General features: G+C 47.0%; 6 protein-coding genes across 6 annotated transcripts; 4 read left to right on the top strand and 2 right to left on the bottom strand.

Annotated features, from left to right (window-relative positions):
• Nucleotides 1-1,968: 1,968 nt before the first annotated feature.
• BGZ61DRAFT_562387 (CHAT domain-containing protein) lies at nucleotides 1,969-5,159 on the bottom strand (the record flags this gene model as incomplete). Its single annotated transcript, XM_046255849.1, has 4 exons — nucleotides 1,969-2,960; nucleotides 3,072-3,495; nucleotides 3,547-4,098; nucleotides 4,188-5,159. The coding sequence occupies 4 exons, from the start codon at nucleotides 5,157-5,159 to the stop codon at nucleotides 1,969-1,971; spliced, it is 2,940 nt and encodes a 979-aa protein (XP_046096682.1).
• Nucleotides 5,160-7,167: 2,008 nt separating this feature from the next.
• Nucleotides 7,168-7,503, top strand: BGZ61DRAFT_539244 (uncharacterized protein; the record flags this gene model as incomplete). Its single annotated transcript, XM_046254769.1, has 1 exon — nucleotides 7,168-7,503. One exon carries the CDS (start codon nucleotides 7,168-7,170, stop codon nucleotides 7,501-7,503), a length of 336 nt encoding a protein of 111 aa, XP_046096681.1.
• Nucleotides 7,504-9,897: 2,394 nt separating this feature from the next.
• Nucleotides 9,898-10,810, top strand: BGZ61DRAFT_142808 (uncharacterized protein). The gene is made up of 2 exons (XM_046237292.1): nucleotides 9,898-10,029; nucleotides 10,091-10,810. The coding sequence occupies exons 1-2, from the start codon at nucleotides 9,979-9,981 to the stop codon at nucleotides 10,505-10,507; spliced, it is 468 nt and encodes a 155-aa protein (XP_046096680.1). The 5' UTR covers nucleotides 9,898-9,978; the 3' UTR covers nucleotides 10,508-10,810.
• Nucleotides 10,811-15,028: 4,218 nt separating this feature from the next.
• BGZ61DRAFT_402164 (beta-glucanase) lies at nucleotides 15,029-16,370 on the top strand. Its single transcript, XM_046243080.1, has 3 exons — nucleotides 15,029-15,116; nucleotides 15,195-15,657; nucleotides 15,754-16,370. Exons 2-3 carry the CDS (start codon nucleotides 15,203-15,205, stop codon nucleotides 16,184-16,186), a joined length of 888 nt encoding a protein of 295 aa, XP_046096679.1. The 5' UTR covers nucleotides 15,029-15,116; nucleotides 15,195-15,202; the 3' UTR covers nucleotides 16,187-16,370.
• An 845-nt stretch (nucleotides 16,371-17,215) lies between these two features.
• On the bottom strand, nucleotides 17,216-18,099 carry BGZ61DRAFT_367991 (Protoglobin-domain-containing protein; the record flags this gene model as incomplete). Its single annotated transcript, XM_046241848.1, has 3 exons — nucleotides 17,216-17,570; nucleotides 17,651-17,921; nucleotides 18,003-18,099. The coding sequence occupies 3 exons, from the start codon at nucleotides 18,097-18,099 to the stop codon at nucleotides 17,216-17,218; spliced, it is 723 nt and encodes a 240-aa protein (XP_046096678.1).
• A 2,235-nt stretch (nucleotides 18,100-20,334) lies between these two features.
• BGZ61DRAFT_402160 (phosphogluconate dehydrogenase) lies at nucleotides 20,335-21,849 on the top strand. The gene is made up of 3 exons (XM_046243079.1): nucleotides 20,335-20,705; nucleotides 20,837-21,502; nucleotides 21,566-21,849. The coding sequence occupies exons 1-3, from the start codon at nucleotides 20,581-20,583 to the stop codon at nucleotides 21,714-21,716; spliced, it is 942 nt and encodes a 313-aa protein (XP_046096677.1). The 5' UTR covers nucleotides 20,335-20,580; the 3' UTR covers nucleotides 21,717-21,849.
• Nucleotides 21,850-23,206: the final 1,357 nt, after the last annotated feature.

Below are 23,206 nucleotides of genomic sequence, written 5' to 3'. Positions count from 1 at the left end.
TTTAATTTATAGTAAATATAATTATAAAATATAATATTTAATTAAATAATATTTATAATTTTAATAAAATTAATTTTTTTATAAATATAATTATAAATAGAATAATTATTATAAATATAAAAAGATATTTAAAATTAAAATTAATATAATTTAAAAATTAAAAATAGATTATAATTATTAAAATAATAAATATAAAAAACTAAATAATCTAGCTATTTATTATTAATATAAATTAATATTATTTTATTAATTAATATTAAAAAAGTAATTTTTTAAGTAGTTAAGCTATTATAATAACTTAAAATAATTAAATTAATAATAAAATTAATTTTAAGTAATTTAAATATTTTAATTAATATATAATTAATTAATTAATTAATTTTTATTATTTTTTAATTCTTAATAGCTATAAAAGTTATTATTTTTATTAAATTTAAAAAATATTATAAAAAAAGAAAATTATTTAGCTTTATATATTATCTTATTATTTTTTTATTTTTTTTAGCTTCTTAATATTAAATATTTTAATATATTAAAATAAGCTTATAATTAAAAAATAGAATAATTAATTAGATATTTTATAATTTATATTTTAAAAATTAAATTCTTTTTAATTTTTTATATAATATATAAAGCTATTATAATAAAAAGAAATATTAAAGAAGTTTTTAAAAAAGCTAATTTTATTCCTCTTAATCTAGAAATTATAATCTTAAAATTTAATATTTAGCTATAAATATTAATACTAATTAAAAAAGTAGCTAAGTTATTAATTTCTTAAGCTTTAAGAATCTTAAAAATTATAATTAAGATTAAATTTTAATTTAAATATCTTAAAAAATAAATTAAAAGATATTAAAGTAGCTTTTTAAAGTTAATTTTAAAGATTTTATAATTTTTTATAAAAAAAATAAAAATAATTATATATTAAGTTATCTTACTAATTACTAAAAATAAAATTTTTTAAAAGATAAATAAAATATTAAGTTAATATTAAAAAGTAAAAAAAATTAAATTATAAAAAAAGAAATTATAATAGTAAAAAAAGAAAGATAAATAATTAATTAAATAAATATAAATATGGCTCCTCTACAACCTAGAGGAAGCCGAGACCGAAAGGCGGGCAAATGCATATTATGCAACCTGGACAAGGCTGGTGATGAGTTTACCAGTATAGACCTGACGATAACAACAAGCCCTTTAAGGTAGCAGAGCGAAATCGCAGTGAGGTTTTTATCCTATAGCTAGATAGCTAGAAGGTTTTTCCTCTCTGAATTAGTTAAAGGAGTTCTATAGGCCTAGATATAAGTAAAATAGCGTATACTAAATAAATAAATAAATAAATATAAATATATAAGTAGTAGTTAAATTATTAAGAAGTAGTAATTAAAAAAGATTAATTAGACTAGATATTTAATACTATAGTATATATAGCAAATCTAGCTATAATATAAAGACCTATTAAATAATAATTAAGATATCTAGAGAAGAGTATAGTAAGTAATTTTAATTAATTAAATGATTTATAGTATTCTTATTATAATATCTTTAGAGAAAGTTAAGAAAAGTGCAATACTTACTTAACTGCAATACTTACTATATATATATATTAAATAATATTAGCTAGAATAAAATATAATTATTAGAGTTATTAAAATTATTAAAAGAAAGTTAAAAAAGGCCTGCTTTAAAATTAATTTAAAAGTAGAGAGTTTAGCTGAGTATAAATAGATAAAGAGTTTTTTTTTTTACTTTAAAAAGGGGGGAGGAAGGCTGTTATTATATATTAGGGTTGTATTTTAATTTACTTTGTTAAGTAACACAATAAAGAATATAATACTATTAAGCTTTTAGTCCCCTCTGGATATATATATACTAGGGCATTCTAACCTCTTAACACTAGCTCTACTATTTATTATTCTTCAAGCTGTAATAAAATTCCCTATTTAACGCCAAATTATTAGGGAGCTATACACCGAAATGAATATAAGGAACCCAGTAAAATAGCTTTGCATCCTCGTTACAAATAGTAACATCCCTAATTTCATCCAAACTGCTTGCTTGCCTCAGCAAGGTAGCATTTCTCTCTTGCCATTCCGTCTCAATTCGACCGTCGCGCAGCGCCCTGACGGCACGATGGAGGCCCCGGCAAACGGCCAAGTCCGTCATCCCTTCGTCCTCCATCGTCCTGTAGAGCACTCTGGCCACATCAACACAATGCTTATCCGATACTTTCCAGAGCGTCCCAATAACATGCCGAAAGCCTGCGAGCTGGAAGGCATGGGCAAGATGAACTCCCTCGTCGGCAAATCTGTCCGCCTCGTTGGCCCCCGTCGAGCAAGCCGAGAGATAGGCGAAAAACGGAGGGTTGTCTTGCAGTCTGTGATCCCGGAGGGCACCCGCCGTCAGTGGGTTCGTCTTCCAATCCTCGAGAAGCAAACAACTTTGCGAAGGGTCTGCCGGATCCGACTGCCCATGGCCTGCAAAGTGGAATATTTTACACGTCTGTAAGTGCTTAAGAACCTCATCCTTGCGTGGTGGTGGCATGATCGGCTTGAGCCGGAGCGAGGGACAGAGTGCTGCTAGCATATTCACCTCATCGACGGCGAACGGAAGCAGTCCACTCGTGGACAAGTTCGGTGTTTCGCGCATAGCAATCAGGAGAGCCGAGTCCGGCTCAGGGTTGGTGTGACCTCGAATGCCATATCGGCGTCCATGCATTAACGCCTTGATAGATGAAGCGTATGTTGACATGACTCTGTCCATGACCGTATGAGTAGACGCCACAGCATAGCTTCCTGCTGCGTGAAGAGGAAGCCGGCTGAGATGTCCCGTGGGAATCCACCACACACGAGGCCAATTATCATCAGAAGGTGGATCCTTGAAGCCGAGTGCGTCTAGGCATGGGCGACAGATAGCATCCCAGAGCCATTCCAACAGTGATTCCATGTCGAAGGAGGCTGTTAGATAATGTGAATGCAGACTGTGGGCTCGCTTCTGTACTTCCTCTGACGTGAGAGCAGGTAACTCCACCACTGAAATCCGATCGTGCTCAACAATAAAAGCATCACAACGATACGAACTCAGATTAACAACGACAATAGGGCCTTGGTTCGCAGCGGCCATTAGCTCATCTGCAGTTGGCGGCAGGAAAAAGCTCTCAAATCCTGGCTGAGCACGAATCTTGGCGATGAGTTCAGTGAATTTCTGGTCTGCTTCGCGACGTCGTTTCGCTTGCGATTCCAAGGAAGACGTACTATTGCTGGGAACCGCAGGAGATTGAGTACCCGCTGTCGAATCGAGCTCGTCACGGAGGGATATGAATTCATCTGCCAAACCACAATGCATCTGCTTGAGATCGGAAATATCCCCGCGCATGTCCATCAACAGATTAGCAATGATGCCGCGGCCGAGCTCGAGAAGCTTCAAGGCGTCGTAGGCATCCTTGCCAGCGTTTAAAGCGACAGCGGCCGCCGTGGAAGCGAGGCCCACGAACTTTGCGAGCATGTGCTCCCTGTCGTTATGTGCCGATGACCGCGGACTAACGGCGGGAAGCAGTTCCACGGCTTTTTCGAGCAGCTGGCTTGACTCTTCCCAATTTGAATGCGAGGCGTATGTGCCAGCGGCGCCGAGAGCCAGACGAATACGATTAGACGTCGGAGTACCTGGGCAATTCCAGCCTTCCATGAAAGACGAAAGAGAACGCGTGAGATCGTCCGTCGAACCAACCCGCTGGAACCGCTTGTCGAGATAGCACCCGAGATTGTTTAAATAGCTGGCTCGATCCATGTGGTCTAGAGGAGTTGCCTCTATTGCCAACTCAGCTACCTCAATAGCGTGATTGAGATCATCCATCGAACTAGTCCGGTCAAATCGCCTATCGAGCCATACCCCAAGCGCATCCCAATGACTTGCTTGAAGAGAGTGGTCGTGAGGGGTGGCCTTTATTGCCATACGGGCAACTTCAACAGCGCGATTGAGATCGTCCATCGAGCCAGTCCGATCGAATCGCGCGCCAAGACAAGATCCCAGCGAATTCAAGCAGACGATTCGCTCGGGGTGATCGCAAGCAGTGACTTCAACCGCCAATTCAGCAACCTTTATAGCACGGTCAAGGTCCTCGAATTCAAGCAGACGATTCGCTCGGGGTGATCGCAAGCAGTGACTTCAACCGCCAATTCAGCAACCTTTATAGCACGGTCAAGGTCCTCCATCAGGCCGGCCCGATCAAATCGCCTGAGAAGCCACATGGCAAGGTTGTTTAAACAGGCGGTTTGAAAGGGGCTATTCGGCAATAAGAGCTTGAGCCCAGCATCGGTAACTTGGACGGCGCGGTTGAGGTCGTTCATCGACCCAACCATGTCAAATCGCCTACCGAGCAACATCCCGAGGTTGATGAGACACATGACTCGGCCAGGGTGGCCTAGCGGTATAGCCTCGACTGCCATATCCGTAGCCTCGATTGCACGATCGAGATCGACTTTGGAGCCAGTTCGATCAGCTCGCCGGCCAAGCCACATCCCGAGGGTGTGGAGATAGACGACTCGATGTATGCCATCTTGACGTGTGTCCTTCAACGATAACTCGGCAACCGATATCGCATGGTCGAGGTCGTCTTGAGAAGAGGTTTGCTCGTATCGCCTGCCCAGACAATTTCCAAGAATGCTTAAATAATTAGCTCGACTAGGGGAGTCTTCCGACACGGCCTCCACGGCCAGATCGGCAGCCCTAATAGCGCGATTAAGATCATCCATCACACTAATCCCCTCAAATCTTCTACAAAGCCAAATCGAGAGGTTGGCTAAGAAACGGCCTCGATGAATGTGGCCGGGTGGCGTAGCCTCCACTGCTGTATCGGCAAGATCAATGGCACGATTAAGGTCATCAATCGAGCCAGTTAACCCAAACCGGAGACCAAGCCTTGTCGCAAGATTGTCCAGGTAGCGCGCTCGATCCGGATGCTGTTGAGGTAGAGTATTAATCGTCATATCAGTAACCTCGATAGCCCGATCAAGATCTTCCTTCGAGCTACTGAGAGTAAACCTTTCGATAAGGTAAATTCCAAGGTCGTTTAAGCGTACGGCTCGATCTGAGTGGCCCGGCGGGGTTGCTGCTGCATCCCTCTCAGCTGCTTCGATAACACGGTCCAGAGTGGCCATCGGAACTACCTAGTTTAGAGTTGTTGAATAGTGAGAGAGGTTTGAAACTAATATACCTCTCTATGCACACGTAGCGTGGCACAGTCTGTGAAGTTAATAAGACGCTTATGAACGCCTTGGATTGGTAGTTAGGAAGCGAAATTGAATAAGGAAGGAGTGGGAGGTGAGATGCACTGAGTAAATCGGCTGTGAATATTGAACCAGAAAGTCACGTGAGAAATAGACGGCTTTTTAAACTGAGTTAGTAGGGGGTACTAAGCTTTTTATTATACTATTATAAATGAAAAAAAAAAAAATTGAAAATTGTATATTATTTTTATATTATAAAAAAGTAAAACTTTTTTTATTTTTATTGTTTTAAAAGAAAATAAGTATTCTCTTATTATCTATACTCAGTTATATAAAGAATATTATAAATTTAATAGTAATAATTATAAATAACCTGCAAAAGCTGCTAGGGCAAGACCGTACAGCATTGACCAGCGGCTGGGGCTCTCAGTACCATCGCTCAGCCCCCAGCGTGAAAGAGGCCGAACAACCAGAGCCGCTTGCCTCCCTCCACCGCTCGAATCGTCATCGCAGTTGAACCCCGGACTCCGCCAAGGACGGCCAGCATCATGACGCAAGCGGCGGAACTACCACCGGTGCTACCAGCGACAGTCACACCGCCGGCGAGAAGCGGCTCGGAGCATCATGGCCGTTCAATCAGTGACCTCGTCCTCCCACATCTGGCGGCGGGGATGCCGAGCATCGATGTCGACCCGAGTGCGAGTAGTAGCAGGGTCGCTTTCGAAGATCGGGCGGCAAATGTCGAGGCATGTTTGACGGCCCAAGACCTCCTCATCCTACGGCTTCAGCGGGTGTGGACGCTATAGATGCACGTTTGGCCAAGATGGAGCAGACTAGGCCGTCGGTTGCGACAGCACTGTCTCAGCTCTGACATCAGTGGCTTCGTTGCGCATCGTGTATCGATCACTGTCGCACCCTTTCACTGAGTACAATCCAGACGAGGGGGGCTGAGGACCAGTAATAGTTGGAGCCAGGGTTTGGAGAAACGAGGAAAGAGGAAAGAGGGAAAAGGAGAGGGAAAAGGGGAAAGAAGAAAATTCATCAGCGAGTAACGAGGTCCTCTATGAGTAGTCCAAGAATAGGTTATTCCCATTGCGTTCAATCTTGCAAGGTTGCTGCATCTATTAAGCAATGCATGTCAGAATGAGGCATTTGTTTAACGCACTATCACTCAACGATCTCCACTTGTGGCTGAATTGCGAATTATCCAGTATTTCCAGCCTGATTCCTTAGCTTCATGAGCGTATTGGGAGGGGCTGGGGAGATGCGTCCGTTTGGTGAATATGGCTACCACACGCCAGCCAACTGCTAGCATTGAGGACTTGACGACCAGCACGGCTATTTCCTGAGGCTCGAACAACTTTTTTTCTTGTGACAGCCTCTCTGACTGAAGTCGACAAGTTTCTTGTATCAGGACGGAGGCGGCTTAGCCGAGTTGGCCGCCTTGGCCGCATTAGTCTCAGCCTTCTCTCCTCTTTCGGGTAACCTTTGCGGTCCAAGTGGCGCAATGCGCCTCGGGGACAAGATGCTACAAGCAAGTTGGTCAAAAAAGGCCGACATTATGTCTGTTTGTCTTCAGCTATCGAGGAACATGTACCTGTACCGACGAGCAGTTTCAAGCGGCTCTGTTCAGCTCCGTATTGCGCCCAACCGGATGACTTTGCTCTGCTCCATAGGGCACGCCACACTCCATTCAACCACCCGTTATCACCGCATATCCCACCGCCTTAAACGGCTGTATATATTACCTAAGCTCCTGGGACTCAGATCTAATTACCTGGTACGTCTCCGGCGATGCCTGGGCAACTCTACCCGGGATCTGGAGATGACTAAGAATGTCAGCTATCGAAATATTCCTATTCGAGGACAATAGCAAAGCGAATCATATTCACCCCTGCATTCTCTGACTCCTTCTCTACGAGGCGGCCCAGATGACCATATGGTTCAATTGTCTGGAGAGGCCGACAGGGGTATCTGCAATATAATAATCAAGAAACCCTTATCTGGCCTTGGACAACCCCCACACCCCTACCTTCTCGTTCGAAGTACCCGGCAGACCGCACCATTTCACCATACTTCCGAGTATGGCGACTTTGCTATCATCAAGCTGGTGAGGGACTCGCTCTCATCCATTGACGAGGCCCGCTATGCCGCCATGCACGCCATCATTCGACGCAAGGATTGGGGCAAGACAAAGACAGCTTTGCAATATACTGTCAAAGCCGAGCACAGCAGCGTGGAAGTGCTGAGGGAGCTTATGAGTTCCATTGCCTAAGGGGACGCGAATTAACTTGACGCCAGTTTTGCCAGTGACATAAGGGACCGCGCAGAGAACTTTATAGAAGCGTTCCTCGATTGTGAGGAGCTGGAGGAACGTTTCGTGCAGAGTAAACATATCCTTAAAGCTATGTAGCAAATACCACGCAGTAGCAACCTGAACCTCAGCGACTGACAGAACGCAATAGAGCATTCGAGACCCAGGGCTAGATCAGTCTCTTGATAATGCAAAGTGTTTTATTTTCTGGCGTATGTAGACATGAAGTTTCTACGGATGCTGGGGTTTAGTTCGAGAATAGACGCTCGCAAGTTGTATTTTCATCGAACAAAGCTGCTGTACGATTTAAAGTTCGCATCAGATCGTGTCACAGTAATCCAGGCCTTGCTTCTAATGACCTACTGGCATGAGACGTTCGATGGTGAGAAGGATGCATCACATTGGATTGGGATAACCATCTCGCTGGCTGAAACAACCTGTATGAGCAGTCTCTTGGGCACAGCTACAACCTCGGATCAAAAGCTCTGGAAGCGCATCTGGTGGTCTTGCAACACTCAACATTTCTTGGTAGACCTGGGATCGAGAGCCAAAATCGAATCCGCCAAATTCAACGTCCCTATGCTGGAAGAAGGCGACTTCGACAAACGGGTCCTCCCAGATACTGGAATACTCAATTCTGCCCCGTGTACGCTTCTTGGGAATATCGAAATGCAATCCCAGCTCGCTTCGCAGTTTGTGGCTCAGGCGAAGCTCTGTCTGTGCATTAGTCGTCTGTTGGCTATACAATACTATGTCGAGTTCCGAGCAGGAATGGCTGGGTGTGGCGCGATGAAAAGTGCTATGATGCCTTCACCGATTTCATCTAGCTAAATATCGGTCAGCAGTATTGATAGGGCGTTGAAGGGTTGGGGAGAATCGTTTCCAAGTTGTTGCCGGAACCGGACTCCTTCGCCATCCGAGGACGGAAGGTCAGCCATTGTACTGCATCTCGCCCTTCTACATATGCTTTACCATGCAGGCATAGTAGCTCTTCATCGGCCATCGTGTCAACCGTTCCTCGACGCCAGTATTGAGTGCCAGGCCCATTCGCATTCAATGATGTCAGAGGCCGCTGTGTGAATTAGTCATCTTGCTGCGATGCTCCATAAGGAGGTCTTGGCCAAGTAGGTCTTTGATGAGGTAACATACTTACGGCACAGGCATGTTCCCTAAGACAGAGGAGAACACATATGATCCTCTGCCTAGAACGGCATATGCTATTTTGGAGTGGAGGGGCAGAGTGAATTGAAAAAACGGGGGTAATATGAGATGTTGGATCCGCTACGACCAAGCCAATCGGGGCAAAATCGTATGGTCAAATGGTCTGACTTCGAAGGCGTCATTATATGGATGTTTTGGTTACTTCCTTACCCCTCACTCATCCTCTATGACTAAGGCCAGGATGGTGATGTATCAGAGGATTGTTCCCAGCCAGCTCGTATTCCGCCAGGGTCAATCCAATTGGTCTTCCGGTACACACACGTCACATATTGGGATATGAGATTACTACGGCTATCGCGGCAGTGATTTTCCTTCTACCATCGTAGGCGGTCTATCGCCACCTGCCTCGTCAGCAGCCTATTTTCTTCTTTCAGGTCAATAAGCTAGCTGAAGCCAAAGACCCCGCAGTACCCAGAGCGCCTCGTCTAGTCGAGGTCATCGTCATTTTCCTTCAGGCCCAAAGACCTTCATTAGACTGGCAGAATATCAAGAACTTTTCTCTCACATGATCTCGTCCAACGACTTGAGGCAACACACATAAAGTTAAACAGCAGGGGGAAACGCGGTCACCGGCTGCTTGTTTGTGGATTTAACGTCCTCCTCGTTATGCAAGAGAGTTACTGGACTTTTGAAGGTTCAAGCCCCAACGGCTTCTGCCATGAATTTTGCAGCATCCAGCGGACGGAATTAGCCATCGTTAGCCACCATAGATCTCCACTGAACACGAGCAAGCGCGGTGTGCGAAATCATGATTCCGTAATGCAGATTCATGGCGTTTTTGGTGGAAAGTATCTGTGTCCGGCTAAAACTCCGAGGCCCTGATCATCGACGTATAGGCAGACATTAAGCGGTCATTGAACGCCCCGTTGTGGCACCAATTAAATTACGGGGTGAGCCCACGTAACGCACTCATTTACCAACATCTTCAAGATTGAAGAGTCTCCTTGCTAGAGAGCCGCAGATCCGTGGTGGAGAGCGGTAGGTGGCGCAGCAAGCCACACCACATCAGCGCGGGGATCGAGGGGTGATGATGGAATAGAATCTAAAAATACGAAGAGGCTCTGAATAGACATAAAATGTATCGTCTCTTCGCTCATCTCGTATCTCAATTCTTCTCTTCCTGCACCTCTTCCTACCCGTGTCGCTGTCACCAAGCTTTTTCCAGACTTTCAACTCCACATATCCATACTTACTAGTAACTTTGAGAGCATCAAAATGAAGGTCTCTGCTATCACTCTTACCCTCATGCTTGCGGCCTTTTCCTGGGTAAGCTTCTCCAAGGACATATTCATCCATCCCGTCAGCAACTAACATGTCGGTGATCCAGGCTCAAAACAGCGACGTCAGTTCCATCATTGATAAAGCTTCCAGCGCTCTTCACAGCGTCAGTGCCGCTGCCAAGAGCGCCGAGAGTGCGGCCAAGAGCGCCGCCACAGCCAGTGCCGCATCGGCTACTAGCACCGAAAACAGTTCTTCCCATACTGTCCATACTATCAACACCAGCAGCGCCGCTGCCAGTATCAGCAGCAAGATCAGCAGCATCAGCTCCGTGCTCCAGACTGCCCGCAGCTCTGCCTCCTCCTCTCTCAGATCGGCTCTCGCGTCGGCCAGCTCCGAACTTGCGAGTGTCACTAAAACCGCCAGCTCTAGTTCGAGCTCGTCCGAGGGCGCTGGTTCTATGCCGACTGCTGCCGTTGCCGTCGGTGCTCTCATGGGCGGTGCGGCCGTCCTCGTCAACATGTAAACAATCATGACCTTGATAAGATACTACAACAGCACACCCAATTCTGGAAGAATCCAATGTCAGGTCGACAAAATGGGTAAATACGCATACGGAAACAGACGTGGGGACTCGGAATTTAGTATCAATAGGCGAGACGGGTGTTGCGGCGCTGGGAAAGTCTCCTTTTACATTACATCGCTCATCTGCCAGCAATTGAAGCCTGGAGCCATGAGCGCATAATGGTAGTAGTATCTGGAAATAGGGTTAAATAGGGGGCACTAGTATACATACTTGCGGGTTAATTAATACGCTTCTTTGAACGAGAACGCCGGTTACTCTATGAAATCTAGCAAAAATTCCAACCATCCAGACACCACCAGCTACTCTAACTAGTGTAAGTTATGCACATGTAGAGTATAAACCGCTCTGTGACATTTGATAATCAGGAGCCAGTCAGTCTTTAATTTCCTCTTCGCCCACCGCGTGCCGTTCTTCTACTTCGAACGAGTTAGAGCCTTCGTCATCGCATGTGTAAATGACCAATTCAAAATACGAGATATCAAACTTGTTTCTCTCCAACTTTTCCCTGGAACTTCTCCTCAGCTGCCGCTTCCTCTGTGCCGAGAATGACGCTTGCAACGGGAGATGTGTAAAGAATGACGTCTTCTCCTGGCTTCATAGACACTAACGAACCTAGTTGCTTCAGGTTTTAGTGACTCTCGCAGCACTGTCCGCTAAGTTCGGCCCGCGATAGCCGATAATACGATCAGAGACCCACCAAGATTGCCGAGATCCGCTGTTGGCAAACAGGAAGAGTATTCAAGTATTATTTCCTACTCCACTGAGTAGCTCTTCCACCCCATCAGCTAGTAGCATTACAGCGCGTTGGCAGGCCAGACGTGGCTGTAATGATCAGATCTGACATAAAGACAGTGTTTAAAGAGTGGCTTGAGAGATGCCACCAAAATTAATTGTCTTAATTCTCAAAAAGTCCCAATGCCATATTTACTACCCTCCCTTCTAAAGCCACTGTGTTTAATACCGCGCTGTGCTTTTGCGTCTTCGACATGTTCAATGACCTTATACGCGATCGTGTATGAGAGGTCCATGTGTGATGCCGTCCTTGAATCCGTGACCGATGCGGAATTAATTGACTTTTTCTATGAACCGTTTCGAAAGCTCCTGGTATATATTCTGATGGATGAAGAATGTGTTTACGCGTACACAAGTTTGGCCGGAATGTCGGGACTTGGAAGTGATTGCATCGTTAACTGCAAGGTCGATATCAGCGTCTTCAAACACGATGAAAGGTGCCAGCTTGCCGAGTTCCATTGAGAGCTATCTCAATGTCGACGAAGATTGGCTCATAAGGAGTCTTTTGACACGCACAGAACCCGAAAATAATATTTTACGAATAATCGGACTCTCCTTGATGGCAGCTACGACCTTCACCGTGTTTTGAAGTCCTCCAATGACGTTATTACGCCTTTAGAAAATCCCCTTCGCCACCTAGGTCACCCAGGGCCAAGGCAGTCAATGGGGTCTCTGTGGGAAGTTTGAGAACGACGGTGCAACCGGCTACGAGAGCTAGTCCAGATTTTCGAGTCACCATAGCGAGAGGCAAGTTTCACGGCGTGATACAACCACAGACCCCGATGAAATCTGTGCTGGAGAAGTTTGCAGACATCACTTTCGCGCAAATTCTCGTCCTTAGCATACCCAAATCAGAAACCCTACCCGCTGTTAACTTATAAGTCAGCATAAAGGCTAGGCATGCTGACAGCGCAATCTAAGTTGAGATGAGATCATCAAGAGCACCGGTCATTCTCATATCAAAAGGCCAGCCGAGCGGTCCTACCCTGCCTCCCACAACGAAACAACTCGTCTGATCACAACCCTTGCGCAACAGGTTATCGCTTCATCAACCCTTTGTTCAAACGGCAGTTTAGTCTTATCCCATCCACACCTGCTTGCCATCAATTCCCCAATGGAGAAAGCTAGATGGTAACTCTTACAATAACAGGATAAGTAGGTCACCCGTCTATCCAAGTTCGACTTGCGCTATTGAACCATGGCGGATTCTCTGGACGACATTTACGAGAAGAGAATTTTTTACCCCGGGTTCTCTATCAGGAATTCAACTCGCCCATTTCGGCTTATTCATGTCTCCCGTTTGAGCCAACGTCCAACGTCAGGTCCTTCACCTGTCTGAAACCGAGCGATCTAAGGGTCGTTTGAGGAACCCAAGGTGGCCTCACTGTGGCTAGTATGACTATAAGTACATGGTTGAAATGCCAGGTGGATCAGATACTCTAGGAAGGACAGCACAGGCCGCAGAGCCACCGCAGAAGACAGCGAGATGGATTTCGTAGCCTGTATCTACCTCCGAGGAGTCACTCCCCGAGTATTCAACTTCAGCACCAAGTACATCGGCGTGACTTATACTTCTAGAGGATCTGTAGCCTTTAAGGTAGATGGGAATCCCTTCGTCAGTTGAATTCCTTTCGCTAGCCGTCGACATTAGTGGATTTATGCGAAAATTCAGGAATTTGCATGATTAGAGCCTCTAGCTCTGGTCACCTTCTGGCGTTTTTATTGCGTAGGGTGGGGGTTCTTTCTGCGTGTCCTAGATCTATAATGCTTACGGAGTGGCGAGTATGAGGTTGGACGGGAGTGATTCCCAGCAAGATGTAATCCAGTTTCTGGCAATGTCACATGTTAGGAGATCGGTTTTCAACGGCTATTGCGGAAATGAAGTTTTTCCGTCTATCATCATAGCTCTCTATTGCCACCTGCCTTCCCACCGGCCTTGTCACCAGCCTAGCTTTTCCTTCATGCAGCTCAATAGCTAGCTAAAGCCAAAGACCCCCCGGCTGCACGAGGTCATCCGAGGTCATCATCATTTTCTTCGTCTATAAGACTGACCCCAAAGACCCTTATGAGATAGAAAGAATACCAAGAGCTTTCTGCACATATAATCATCTACATCTGCCGGATTAACAGACCACTTTCGATGTAGTTGTGACTGAGAGGTGACGACGCGTTAATACAACCGATATTCAATTTTTTTTTTAATCTTTCTCTCCAATTAACCTTCAACGGTTAAGCATCAGCAAAGAAACCATCATTCGACGTCGTTTGATTAGCAAGCTCGGGCTTTATTATCAAGTCCTAGCAGGCCGACGAATTGACTCGTTCGTCAGTTTCATACGCATCTAACCTTCGGGAATACTGCTTTGAAACTCGGGTTTGCTTCCGATACTTCGTACGTGGGTCTATTCAGGCCTATGTTCAACGCGGGCATAGTAGTCGACGGGTTGCGGTCGGCCTATCAGGCTCCGCCAGTCGGCAGCCGACCAATAATACTAACCGACGTTAAGCTAGACGCCTTAGGTACGGCGAAGAAAGACCCGAAGATAATAAGGAAGGAGAGCATTTACGTCGGGGACGGATTAATTAAAGTCGTGCCGGCGAAGCGCCGAACGCGGCAATGATTCCCGTTACGGACAAGGCCGACGTCCTGACACCAGGAACAAACTCAACCAGATCATGTCATTTACCCCCCACACTTCCCCGCAACTATGGGATCGGATGGTCGAGCCTATAAGGACGATGAAGCTTATTGAGCCAAGGCTAGGGTCGGATATGAGTCGCTAATCGGACGTCGCTACCACATGGTCAAGAGAAGTGTAAGTGGCCCAGAGTCGTATTTCACCGACTCAACCGCCGGCCTAGACATGGATATATCTTTCCATCATGCAGGCACAAGGGGCACCACGAGCTCGCATCCCCAAATCCCCAAATCCCCTCACACGCTGCAGACATGGCTGGCCGCAAGGGTCTGGCTCGGCATGTCTTAGTCGAACGACTTGGAGAGAGGCATCTATGCCGAGGCTCGATTGCTGGCTCAGCCCACCTTTACCTCTTTTTTTTCGCGTCGAGTCGATTTAAGCAGCAGGTCACAGCTGTAAGCGGAGCAAATACACTGTTTCATCAGATACCGCACTCTCCCCAGGCGGCAATATTCACCATAGCCACAGACCGGGGTATAACGGAATGCCCGGGTCCCGCCATCACACGGACGGGCTGTCGGGCGGCTCCACACGGCCTGGCTCCGATCACGACATGCCATCCGGTCATTTCCTGGGCCGTCCCGGGGTCACGATGCAGCCCTGGCCGTCATGCGATCCACCGAAGCGCGCCAGAAGCAGGGAGGCGGCACGATTGCCGAGCCTCCCTGGCATGTCTTTCAGTTCACATGCATATTGCCTAGATTGTCACAAGTGAAAAGGGCCGTTTGCTGCTCCGTGTGGCCGACCATCGTCGACCGCGGGGGTGGAGCAGCATGAGCCAGGGGGGCATGAACCCGGAGGAAGATGGTCCGGGTAGAGACGAATCTGGAATAATCACCATGCCGATGAGACGAACGCGGGTTGCTTGAGACCACAGTGGAAAGTAGAAATAGGGGCCGTGGGACAACTACTTAAGTCACGACTGCCCCTGATACCTCACTTCCCCGTTGTGATAGCCTCATCGACAGGAATTGACTCTCCTCTGCGACCGCCTCTCGTTTCTGAACCATTAATTCGCGCCCACTGTACATACTTTACCTTCGTTCCTCCCACCATCAGTGAGTCTTGTGTCTTACAAGCCAAACTATGACTTAGATGTCATTGAACCAAGAGCAAATTCCTAACATATTTCCCAGAAACCGCCATGGGCCTCGGAAATATCCTCACGGCGCTGGCAGCCTTCCTCCCGGCCATCCACGCCGCGGTGCCAGCCATCGCCGGCTTTTCGCTGACCTGGAGTGACGACTTCGTCGGCACGGCAAACAGCCTCCCGAACCTGGCCAACTGGATCGTCGACACGGGCACAAGCTACCCCGGCGGTCCCTCGCAATGGGGCACGTCAGAGATCCAGACGTACACCAGCAGCACCAACAACCTCAAACTCAACGGCAATGGCGCGCTTCAGATCACGGCCATCAGGGACTCGGCCGGCGGATGGACATCGGCGCGTATCGAGACCCAGCGGTCCAACTTCATGGCCGCTGCCGGCGGTAAAATGCGTATCCAGGCCAGTTTGAACTTGCCAGTTGTGGGCAGCAACGGCATCGGGTACTGGCCCGCCTTCTGGACGCTCGGCAGTGCGTACCGCGGCAATTACCAGTATGTTAACCATTCCTCTCTCAAGAGAACAGCCCCTCAAGGGAAACAAGACATAGAAGAACGGGGAAATTATGAACATAGTCTAACCGGCTTTAGGAACTGGCCATCGGTCGGCGAATTCGACATCATGGAGAACGTCAACGGTATCAACCGCGTCTGGGGCGTCATGCACTGCGGCGTCAACCCCGGCGGACCGTGTAGGGAGACGGACGGTCTCGTCAACAGCCGCGAGTGCCCCAACACGCCCTGCCAGGGCAACTTTCACACCTACACACTCGAGGTCGACCGTACGCAGTCGCTCGAGGCAGTGCGGTGGTTTGTCGACGGCATCCTGTTCTGGCAGATCGTGTCGACCGACCTGCCATCCGACGTCTGGGCCCAGAGCGTTCACAACCCGCACTTCATCTTGCTCAATCTGGCCATCGGCGGCGCGTTCCCGAACAACAACTACGGCAGCTCAACGCCGCTGGCCAGCACCGTGTCGGGCGCAACGTTGCAGGCTGAGTATATTGCTGTATACAATGCGTAGGCGGGTTGTGGTGGTTGGTATTTATGTTTGCTTGCGGCTTTTATGAGGGGACTGATCTACTGCTACGTATTTGATTCTTGTTCATGTTTTATTTATTTAGTTCACCCTGTATGTATACTTCTTGTTCATGTTTTATTTATAGCTAGCTGTAGCTGTATGTATATCGTGTGGGTTGTTTTTGTTTAGTATCCCGCCTTTTTCTTGCTTATATCTGTCTTGAGTGAGAAGTTCATGCCGGTCCTAGAGAGTGTACGAGAAACAGTCGTCGTGGCCATGAGTGAACATGCGACCGCACTGGAACCGAGGATCCGGTTCCCTCAGCAAGTAGGTATTCCTACTGTAATAGGGCCAACGGTCCACATGGAGTTTAAAACAATAGCGGCCAGCAGCTAACTTAGGATAGCCCCAGTTAAGACGTTGAGTCTTCTTGAAAAATAAGACGGCACGCTTTTTCCTGTCTCTGAAATATATGACACCTTTTATCCCAGTACGTTTATTACACTATAGCTATTATAGCAGCTCTTATCGATGCTTTCCTTTTCTTTCTCTCTAGAAATCTTAGAGAGCTGTAGATTCATTACTCTCTGTATCTCTTACTTCCAGGCGCTAGCATTATTATTACTTACTCTTATTTTTTATTCTTCTCTACCCCCTACCCTGCGGATAGATATAGTCTACACTATAAGCCTTTCCCACCAACAAACTACGCGCAACATAATCCTACCAAGCCCAAGATCGCTTTTAAATAGTAAGGACATATTAATGTTTAGACAGCCAGGGCTGTGATTTGGCCTCGGTTACCTAGGGTCAAACAGCAAACACGCAAGAAGGGTAATCCTCTCCCGCCTAAGAAACGGAAATGGCTCGCAATTGTTAAGAAGAATGTGGAATTTAAACTGAGCTAGGTAAGGTTCTAATACTAGAAGCTGTTTGTTGACCCTAAACTAAATGCAATATTGTTCCATGCTTACTGCTTGAGGAAATAGCTCCTCGAGAAGCAGTGCCCACATGCTCAAGACTAACCCCTCTTTAATCACTCACCTTCATTTCCTGGACGCTTTCTGTTATGCCGCTGAAGGGGCAAGCGGATGGAATTGAAGACTGCTGGCCGGCTTCTTTGCCGGCTACGGGACGGCTTCCGGCAGAGCCCAGTACTCCAGTAAACTCCTCACCATCCCTCACATACCATTTCGCAAAGAGATCGTTTTGTATCCAGATGACCTTGCTCAGGGCCTTGACCATAGACGTTCTTTTGGACATCGGGAGGGCGTTGTGTGATAAAATCGCTTCCGTCAAGACATGTTGGATCAGGCACAAAGTGGCGCTAATGTGGATGTATTCGACGTTCAAGGGCTTGCTCCGGTTGAGTCCGACATGCATGGCTCTAGATGACACTAGCAGTTAGTACAAGGATTTCAGGTTGGGATTAAAGATCAGAGAGCTAAAGACCGTCGCTGCACTTACCCAACTTGGTCTAGATACTCCCAAAAGGCCATTTTGGATTGATCAGAGCAGATCTTCGTGAGGTAAGATGTCAAAAACATCTTTCTCTGCCTCAGCTCATGGCTGTTTTCGTCAATGGACACTTCGAAAGGCGCATCGGAGCGGGTGTCTCTCATTTGGAACGCTCGAGCAGTGATGTCGAATTGAAGGAGCTTCTGATAGACGATGTGTACGACGGCGGGGATCAAGTCCTTGACAAACTTGGACCCAAACGCTAAGGCTTCTAAATCATCTGAAAGAAATATCGTGTCAGAATGGAATGGTCTTTGACCGAGGTTGGGCACAGTAACAGATTAACAGGCGATCCACTCACTCTCATCAAAGTCGAGAAAGCGATGTAAGTAGTCAATCCGGGCTTCCAGGTTCGTGTATAACGACTTGCGGTCAATGTGCTCAAAAGTTTCCGTCATTTTGAAGAATGTAGAAAACAAAGATGGTCTCCGGAATGGTAAGATATGGGGTAAGCAACGTGGAGTGTCAACGAAGGGTGTGAGGAAAACCCCATACCGAGACGGAATGCGGTGTCCATCATTTATCTTCCCAACCTGACTCGAGATCTGTATCTCACCTTGCCCTATTCTGGCTAGTGATACCACCCCACACAGGCGGAGTCGTAGTGCTGATGCGCATCATCCACGCACAGATCGAGGAGTGTCGGCTGCGTAGCGACGGAGGATGGAGAGGTGCTATACGCACTAGCGTTGACCGAGATGCTGGGAAGCACCTGGATGCGCAACATTTCATCGGTGAAGACTATATCTCCTGTGTCCGTGCTTATCAATGCCTGCTTCAAACGCATGGATGTTGGCGTGCTTATGACTGACGATTGGCTGCTCCAAGGGAGGGGTAAGAGATGGGATGCAACTCCCTGTTGTAACAGAGGCGGAGAGGGGAAGCAGAGGTCTGACCGCCATGGACAAGGATATAACAACGGCGATTTGGGCACCAGAAGTTGCGAATACAGCGGGTTGATGGCCCGGGACTATGCCTTTCTATGGTGTAGTCGTGGGTCCACTGATAAGTTCGCGGGGCTGTTCCGGAGCCGACTCCCATTTTAGAATGGCCCCTGTATCGAGGACGACTGAATCTCGGATTCTCAGGCGTGCTGGGGTGAGATAGCGGCACCGGCGTGTGGTGAGAGCCAGCAACGGAGTAGTGTATTATTGGAAATGGGCAAGGGTCCATTGGCCGCGTATCACGAGGCATCCTGACACGCCCGGATGGATTCCCGATTGGCCGGGGGTATAACATGGCTATCACTAGATCTCGGTGTAGTCAAGGGCCACACTGTTCGAATTCCATCCAGCTTTCCCAGCAGAACACGTGGCTTGGCGTTACAGGCATTGTCATATGCGTAAAATGATTGTCGACGTAACGTTCCCCGCGCGACGCATTGAGAGATATAAATTGCAGTCGTACAAATGATACAGGGTAGGTTGAGTAGAAAACGCATTGGGATGTCTGTCAACAGGGCCTGGTCTGAAAACACCACAGTAACAATCAGCAAATATTCTCCCCCGCTGCTAAGGTATCATGGCGGCACACATCTCTGGGCGGTTTGACTTCTGTGCGAAACCTGGTGTCCGTTGGCTTAGCTATGGTCATCAAACGCCTACGATGAGAGCACGTCCAAATTTGAATGAGGTTTCGCTAGGCAGTATGCCGGCGGGCTCAACTTGAGACCGCCACGCTACTCTCGTGTACGAAGACCAGCCTAGTACGTAGGATCTTTGCATCGTGTCTAACTTGTCGCAAGTAGAAAATTTCCTGTTCTACGAGTTGAATTGCAGTGGTGTGTTTTCACACTGGAATGAGGGTGCCGGTAGGTGCCCCAAAAAGTCCCTAGCGTCAGTTGCACCCCCATTACGCAGCTCGGATAAGAACAGGAGAAGTATTTCCTTACCATTAGCTGCCCTCGGCTTGCCTGGAATTTCTGTATCTTGGACGCTCTCATACATCGCAAAAGGGGTTGCGCCCCTTGATATGTGCTAGCAAAACTTTGAATTGAATCATAATACAACAAGTCTAAATGCATGTTGGTTAGTTCCATGAATGTAAGTATACAATACACGTTTCAAGTTGCCTTTTAATTCGTACCGGGGCTATTCTTAGTGGTGGATTTTAAGCTACCAAACTGACGTTGCTCGTACAACAATATTTCCAGGTCCAGCAGCAGGCTTGTAGACGAAGCTGGTCTTTGGAACGCTGCCCAACTAGCGTCACCAGAAGAGGCCCAACACATCTTGACAGCATCCTTATGACGGATGGACTCAAGCCAGGTCCTTAGAGTGCAGTGGTAACTGATTTCTTGCGCCTTAGAGTATCATCGATACCCACCAAGTGATGCAGCAGCAACGAAACAGTGCGGATTGCCGACACCAATACACGCTACGGGCACTGAGTCAATTCTCCCGACAAAGTTATCCGTAGAGCACAGCTTTCCAGGATGCGAGCCAGTTATACTATCGACGGCGACGTCATCAGCAGGTGCAGCCTTGTTCTTGATAACGGGGATAAGAAGCCATGTTCTCGATAACGGAGATAACAGGCATGATGATGTGCGGAGAATCGCCGGAAATACGCCATGCTGATCCGGATTACAAATTCCGATGCCGATCCAACTCAATGCAAACGCTGAGAATAATCTCAATTGCCCCGCGTCCCTACGTCCACATCATCATCAATAATCTGCAGGGATATTACGTCCACAGTTGAGAATCAAGCTCTCACCGTGGCTCGAATAACCCCTCGCCGCTTTACTCTATAATATCCTTGAAGAAACCATTCGTTTTCGAACTCATTTTCGCATAAGCGCGGTGCATATATTGCGGCATTTTCAGGGATTGGAATAACCATCCAATGATAAACAGCTGTCAATAGCGCAATTACGAATGACCATGGGCGAAGAAACACTTCCTGTTATTGGCATCTTGTCGATTGGCGACATGGGACTTGGCATCGCCAGACTCTTGATCAGCCAAGGATATAGAGTCGTCACTTACGCAGAGGATAGAAGGCAAGTTACCTGACACAAATATTCCTCAGTTGCAATCGGCGTGGAACATGAAATTTGTCACATTTATTTGATGCGACTGGATCCTAGAAACGACAATGCTAGAACTCCACTAACCGCGTTGGGAGAGTTAGCGAGCGCACTCGCGATAGAGCTCGATCTAACAGTGTAGAACTCTTATCCTCTATCAGCGACTTAGTCAATCAGTCTGACTGCATGCTTTCCATTGTCCCGCCGCGAGATGCGTTAGCTACTGCACAGCGTGTACTCGACGTCGAATCCCATGGGCGAAAACAACCCCTGTACTACTTGGAACTGAACGCTATATCCCCAGGCTTATCGGCCGAAGTGGAAGCTTTGTTTCAGGGCAACGAGAGTATCACCCTCATTGATGGTGGGATCATCGGAGGACCTCCGTCCCCAAAGAATGACTCACCGACAGGCTGGAAGTGTCCATCCCTGGTTACATCTGGACCGACCAAGCTACCTTACGAGGATCTGGTCCAGAAACTCAACATGAAACATGTTTCTCCGAGCATAGGTGGTGCTTCGGGTCTCAAAATGTGTTTTGCAAGTATGACCAAGGGATTCATTGCTCTTGCTATTGAGTCTTTTGTGACGGCAGATTCACTCGGTGTTCTCCCAGAGTTGCGTCAACAAATGGAAATGCACAACGCCGAAGGCCTAGCTATTGCCTCCCGAGGTATAACCAGCATGCCTCCCAAGGCTTACCGCTGGGTGTATGAGATGCAGCAAATTGCGGTCACAATGCACGAAAATGGTGGATTTAACAAGGGAATGTATGTGTATCCTCAAGCAAGAATTGACCATGGCAGGTTGCAGAAGTAACTAAACTCTCTCAGGTTCGATGAAGTTGCCGAAGTCTATCGTGTTGTCGCCGAGGACACCGAGCTTGGCCTAGAGCAATCGGGGGAAAGAAACAGAGGGACAACAGTGGAAGATGTTGTAGAGGCAATGCAAACCGGCATGAAGAATGCGAAACAAGGTAGCTAGGTTTATAGCTAATCACCTAGCTTTGGTATGCCATCGGCGATTCTGGAGCTGGTGATACCTCTGGTGTATCGCAACGGGATATACAGGGTAAATGAAACAGTTATTGGTTTGAACATGTGAATCGGATGTTTAATTTCTTTGATTTTCAATGCGTGACCACTTGTGCTGCGTAACTGTCTTTCGCCTTAGTGACTTATATAAAATTCCATGTAAATAGTTGACAAGCAGCTATCGGGACATCTACAGCCCGGTACCATAGTTTCTGAAGCAATCATTACAATTATCATCTTTGGTCTTCACTATTGTCCTGAACACTATTGCCCTGATCGAATTAACCGTATTGGATCCGACAGAAGCCACGAAATTGCACCAGCCAAGTCAATAGGACTTAATTGGATCGCCTCAATGGATATGTCGTGAATGTTTGCCCACGAAACTAATCCAATTTCTGTCTGCTCCCTCAAGGTGAGCAAAATGTCTTCACAATGACCAAATATCAAGCTTTTCAGCTAGGAAAATTGGCTCAAGATACGAGCTACTAAATAAGAGGGGCCTACGGAACTGCAAGGTAAATATCAGACAAAGGATGGATTGGATAAGACAGCTTTAGTGACGATGGAATTGCTTGATTTCTCTATCTATTAAAGGGCTAGGGATTGGTCTTATAGATGAGGATGAGGTCGGCCTCTGGGGGCCTCCGGGGGCCTCCGGGCCCGAGGTCCGGAGGTCTGAGGCCGGAAGACCTACCTGCCGGAGCCCTGAGACTTGGTCCAGACCGGATTCCTAGCAGCCGGCCTGGAAGCCATTTCAGATATCGTAAGATCGTCAGTTATATAACAGGTCAGATTCCAACAGTCCCTATCAGGCTGTCTGACAGTAAACGCAGAAGGCAGACTCGAGATGACCTAATTGTTCCCTATACTTCGTTGCTCCCAACACACCAATCTGAAGCTAAGTACAGCATTTCTGAATAGATCAGTGCTATCTTAGGTTATGGATAAAGAGAGTTTATTTCCACTGTAATACTGATTTTATGCCGTCTTCGCTGAGGCCCCGCTCCTCTTTCCTCTAGCACGGCCAGGAACCCTGCCAATGTGCTTCGTTCCGCCCGCGAGGTCTATCATGAACTGTAGCCGCTAATCCTTTGTTGTTAGCTCCCGTTCCGTCTTTGCCCTGCCCGTACACTTAACATCCGGTCCAACTCTCTGTAAGCATGGTCGCTTGAGTTGCATAGCCAAGTTCCAGCCAACACGGGTCCAAACTCGGTCCCAGAATCCTTCCTGACAAATGCCTGGTAGACTGCCCAATCGTCGGTTTCAATTTCGAGGTCGTTGTCTCCTTGTTCCCAGATGATTGCACAGTTGGCTTGGATGCGTTGGTATCGAGCAGTGGACATGGCGAGATATGCAGCTGCAGTTTTGTGGGAGCGATGGATTCGATTGATGTGAAGAAATGTTGTGGCTGTCCGTTCTCTTGTCGATGTCTGGGAT

Source organism: Ilyonectria robusta (genome assembly GCF_021365365.1).
Source record: "Ilyonectria robusta strain PMI_751 chromosome Unknown BGZ61scaffold_33, whole genome shotgun sequence".
Lineage (NCBI taxonomy): Eukaryota > Fungi > Ascomycota > Sordariomycetes > Hypocreales > Nectriaceae > Ilyonectria > Ilyonectria robusta.
This window is presented reverse-complemented; position numbering and strand designations above follow the sequence as displayed.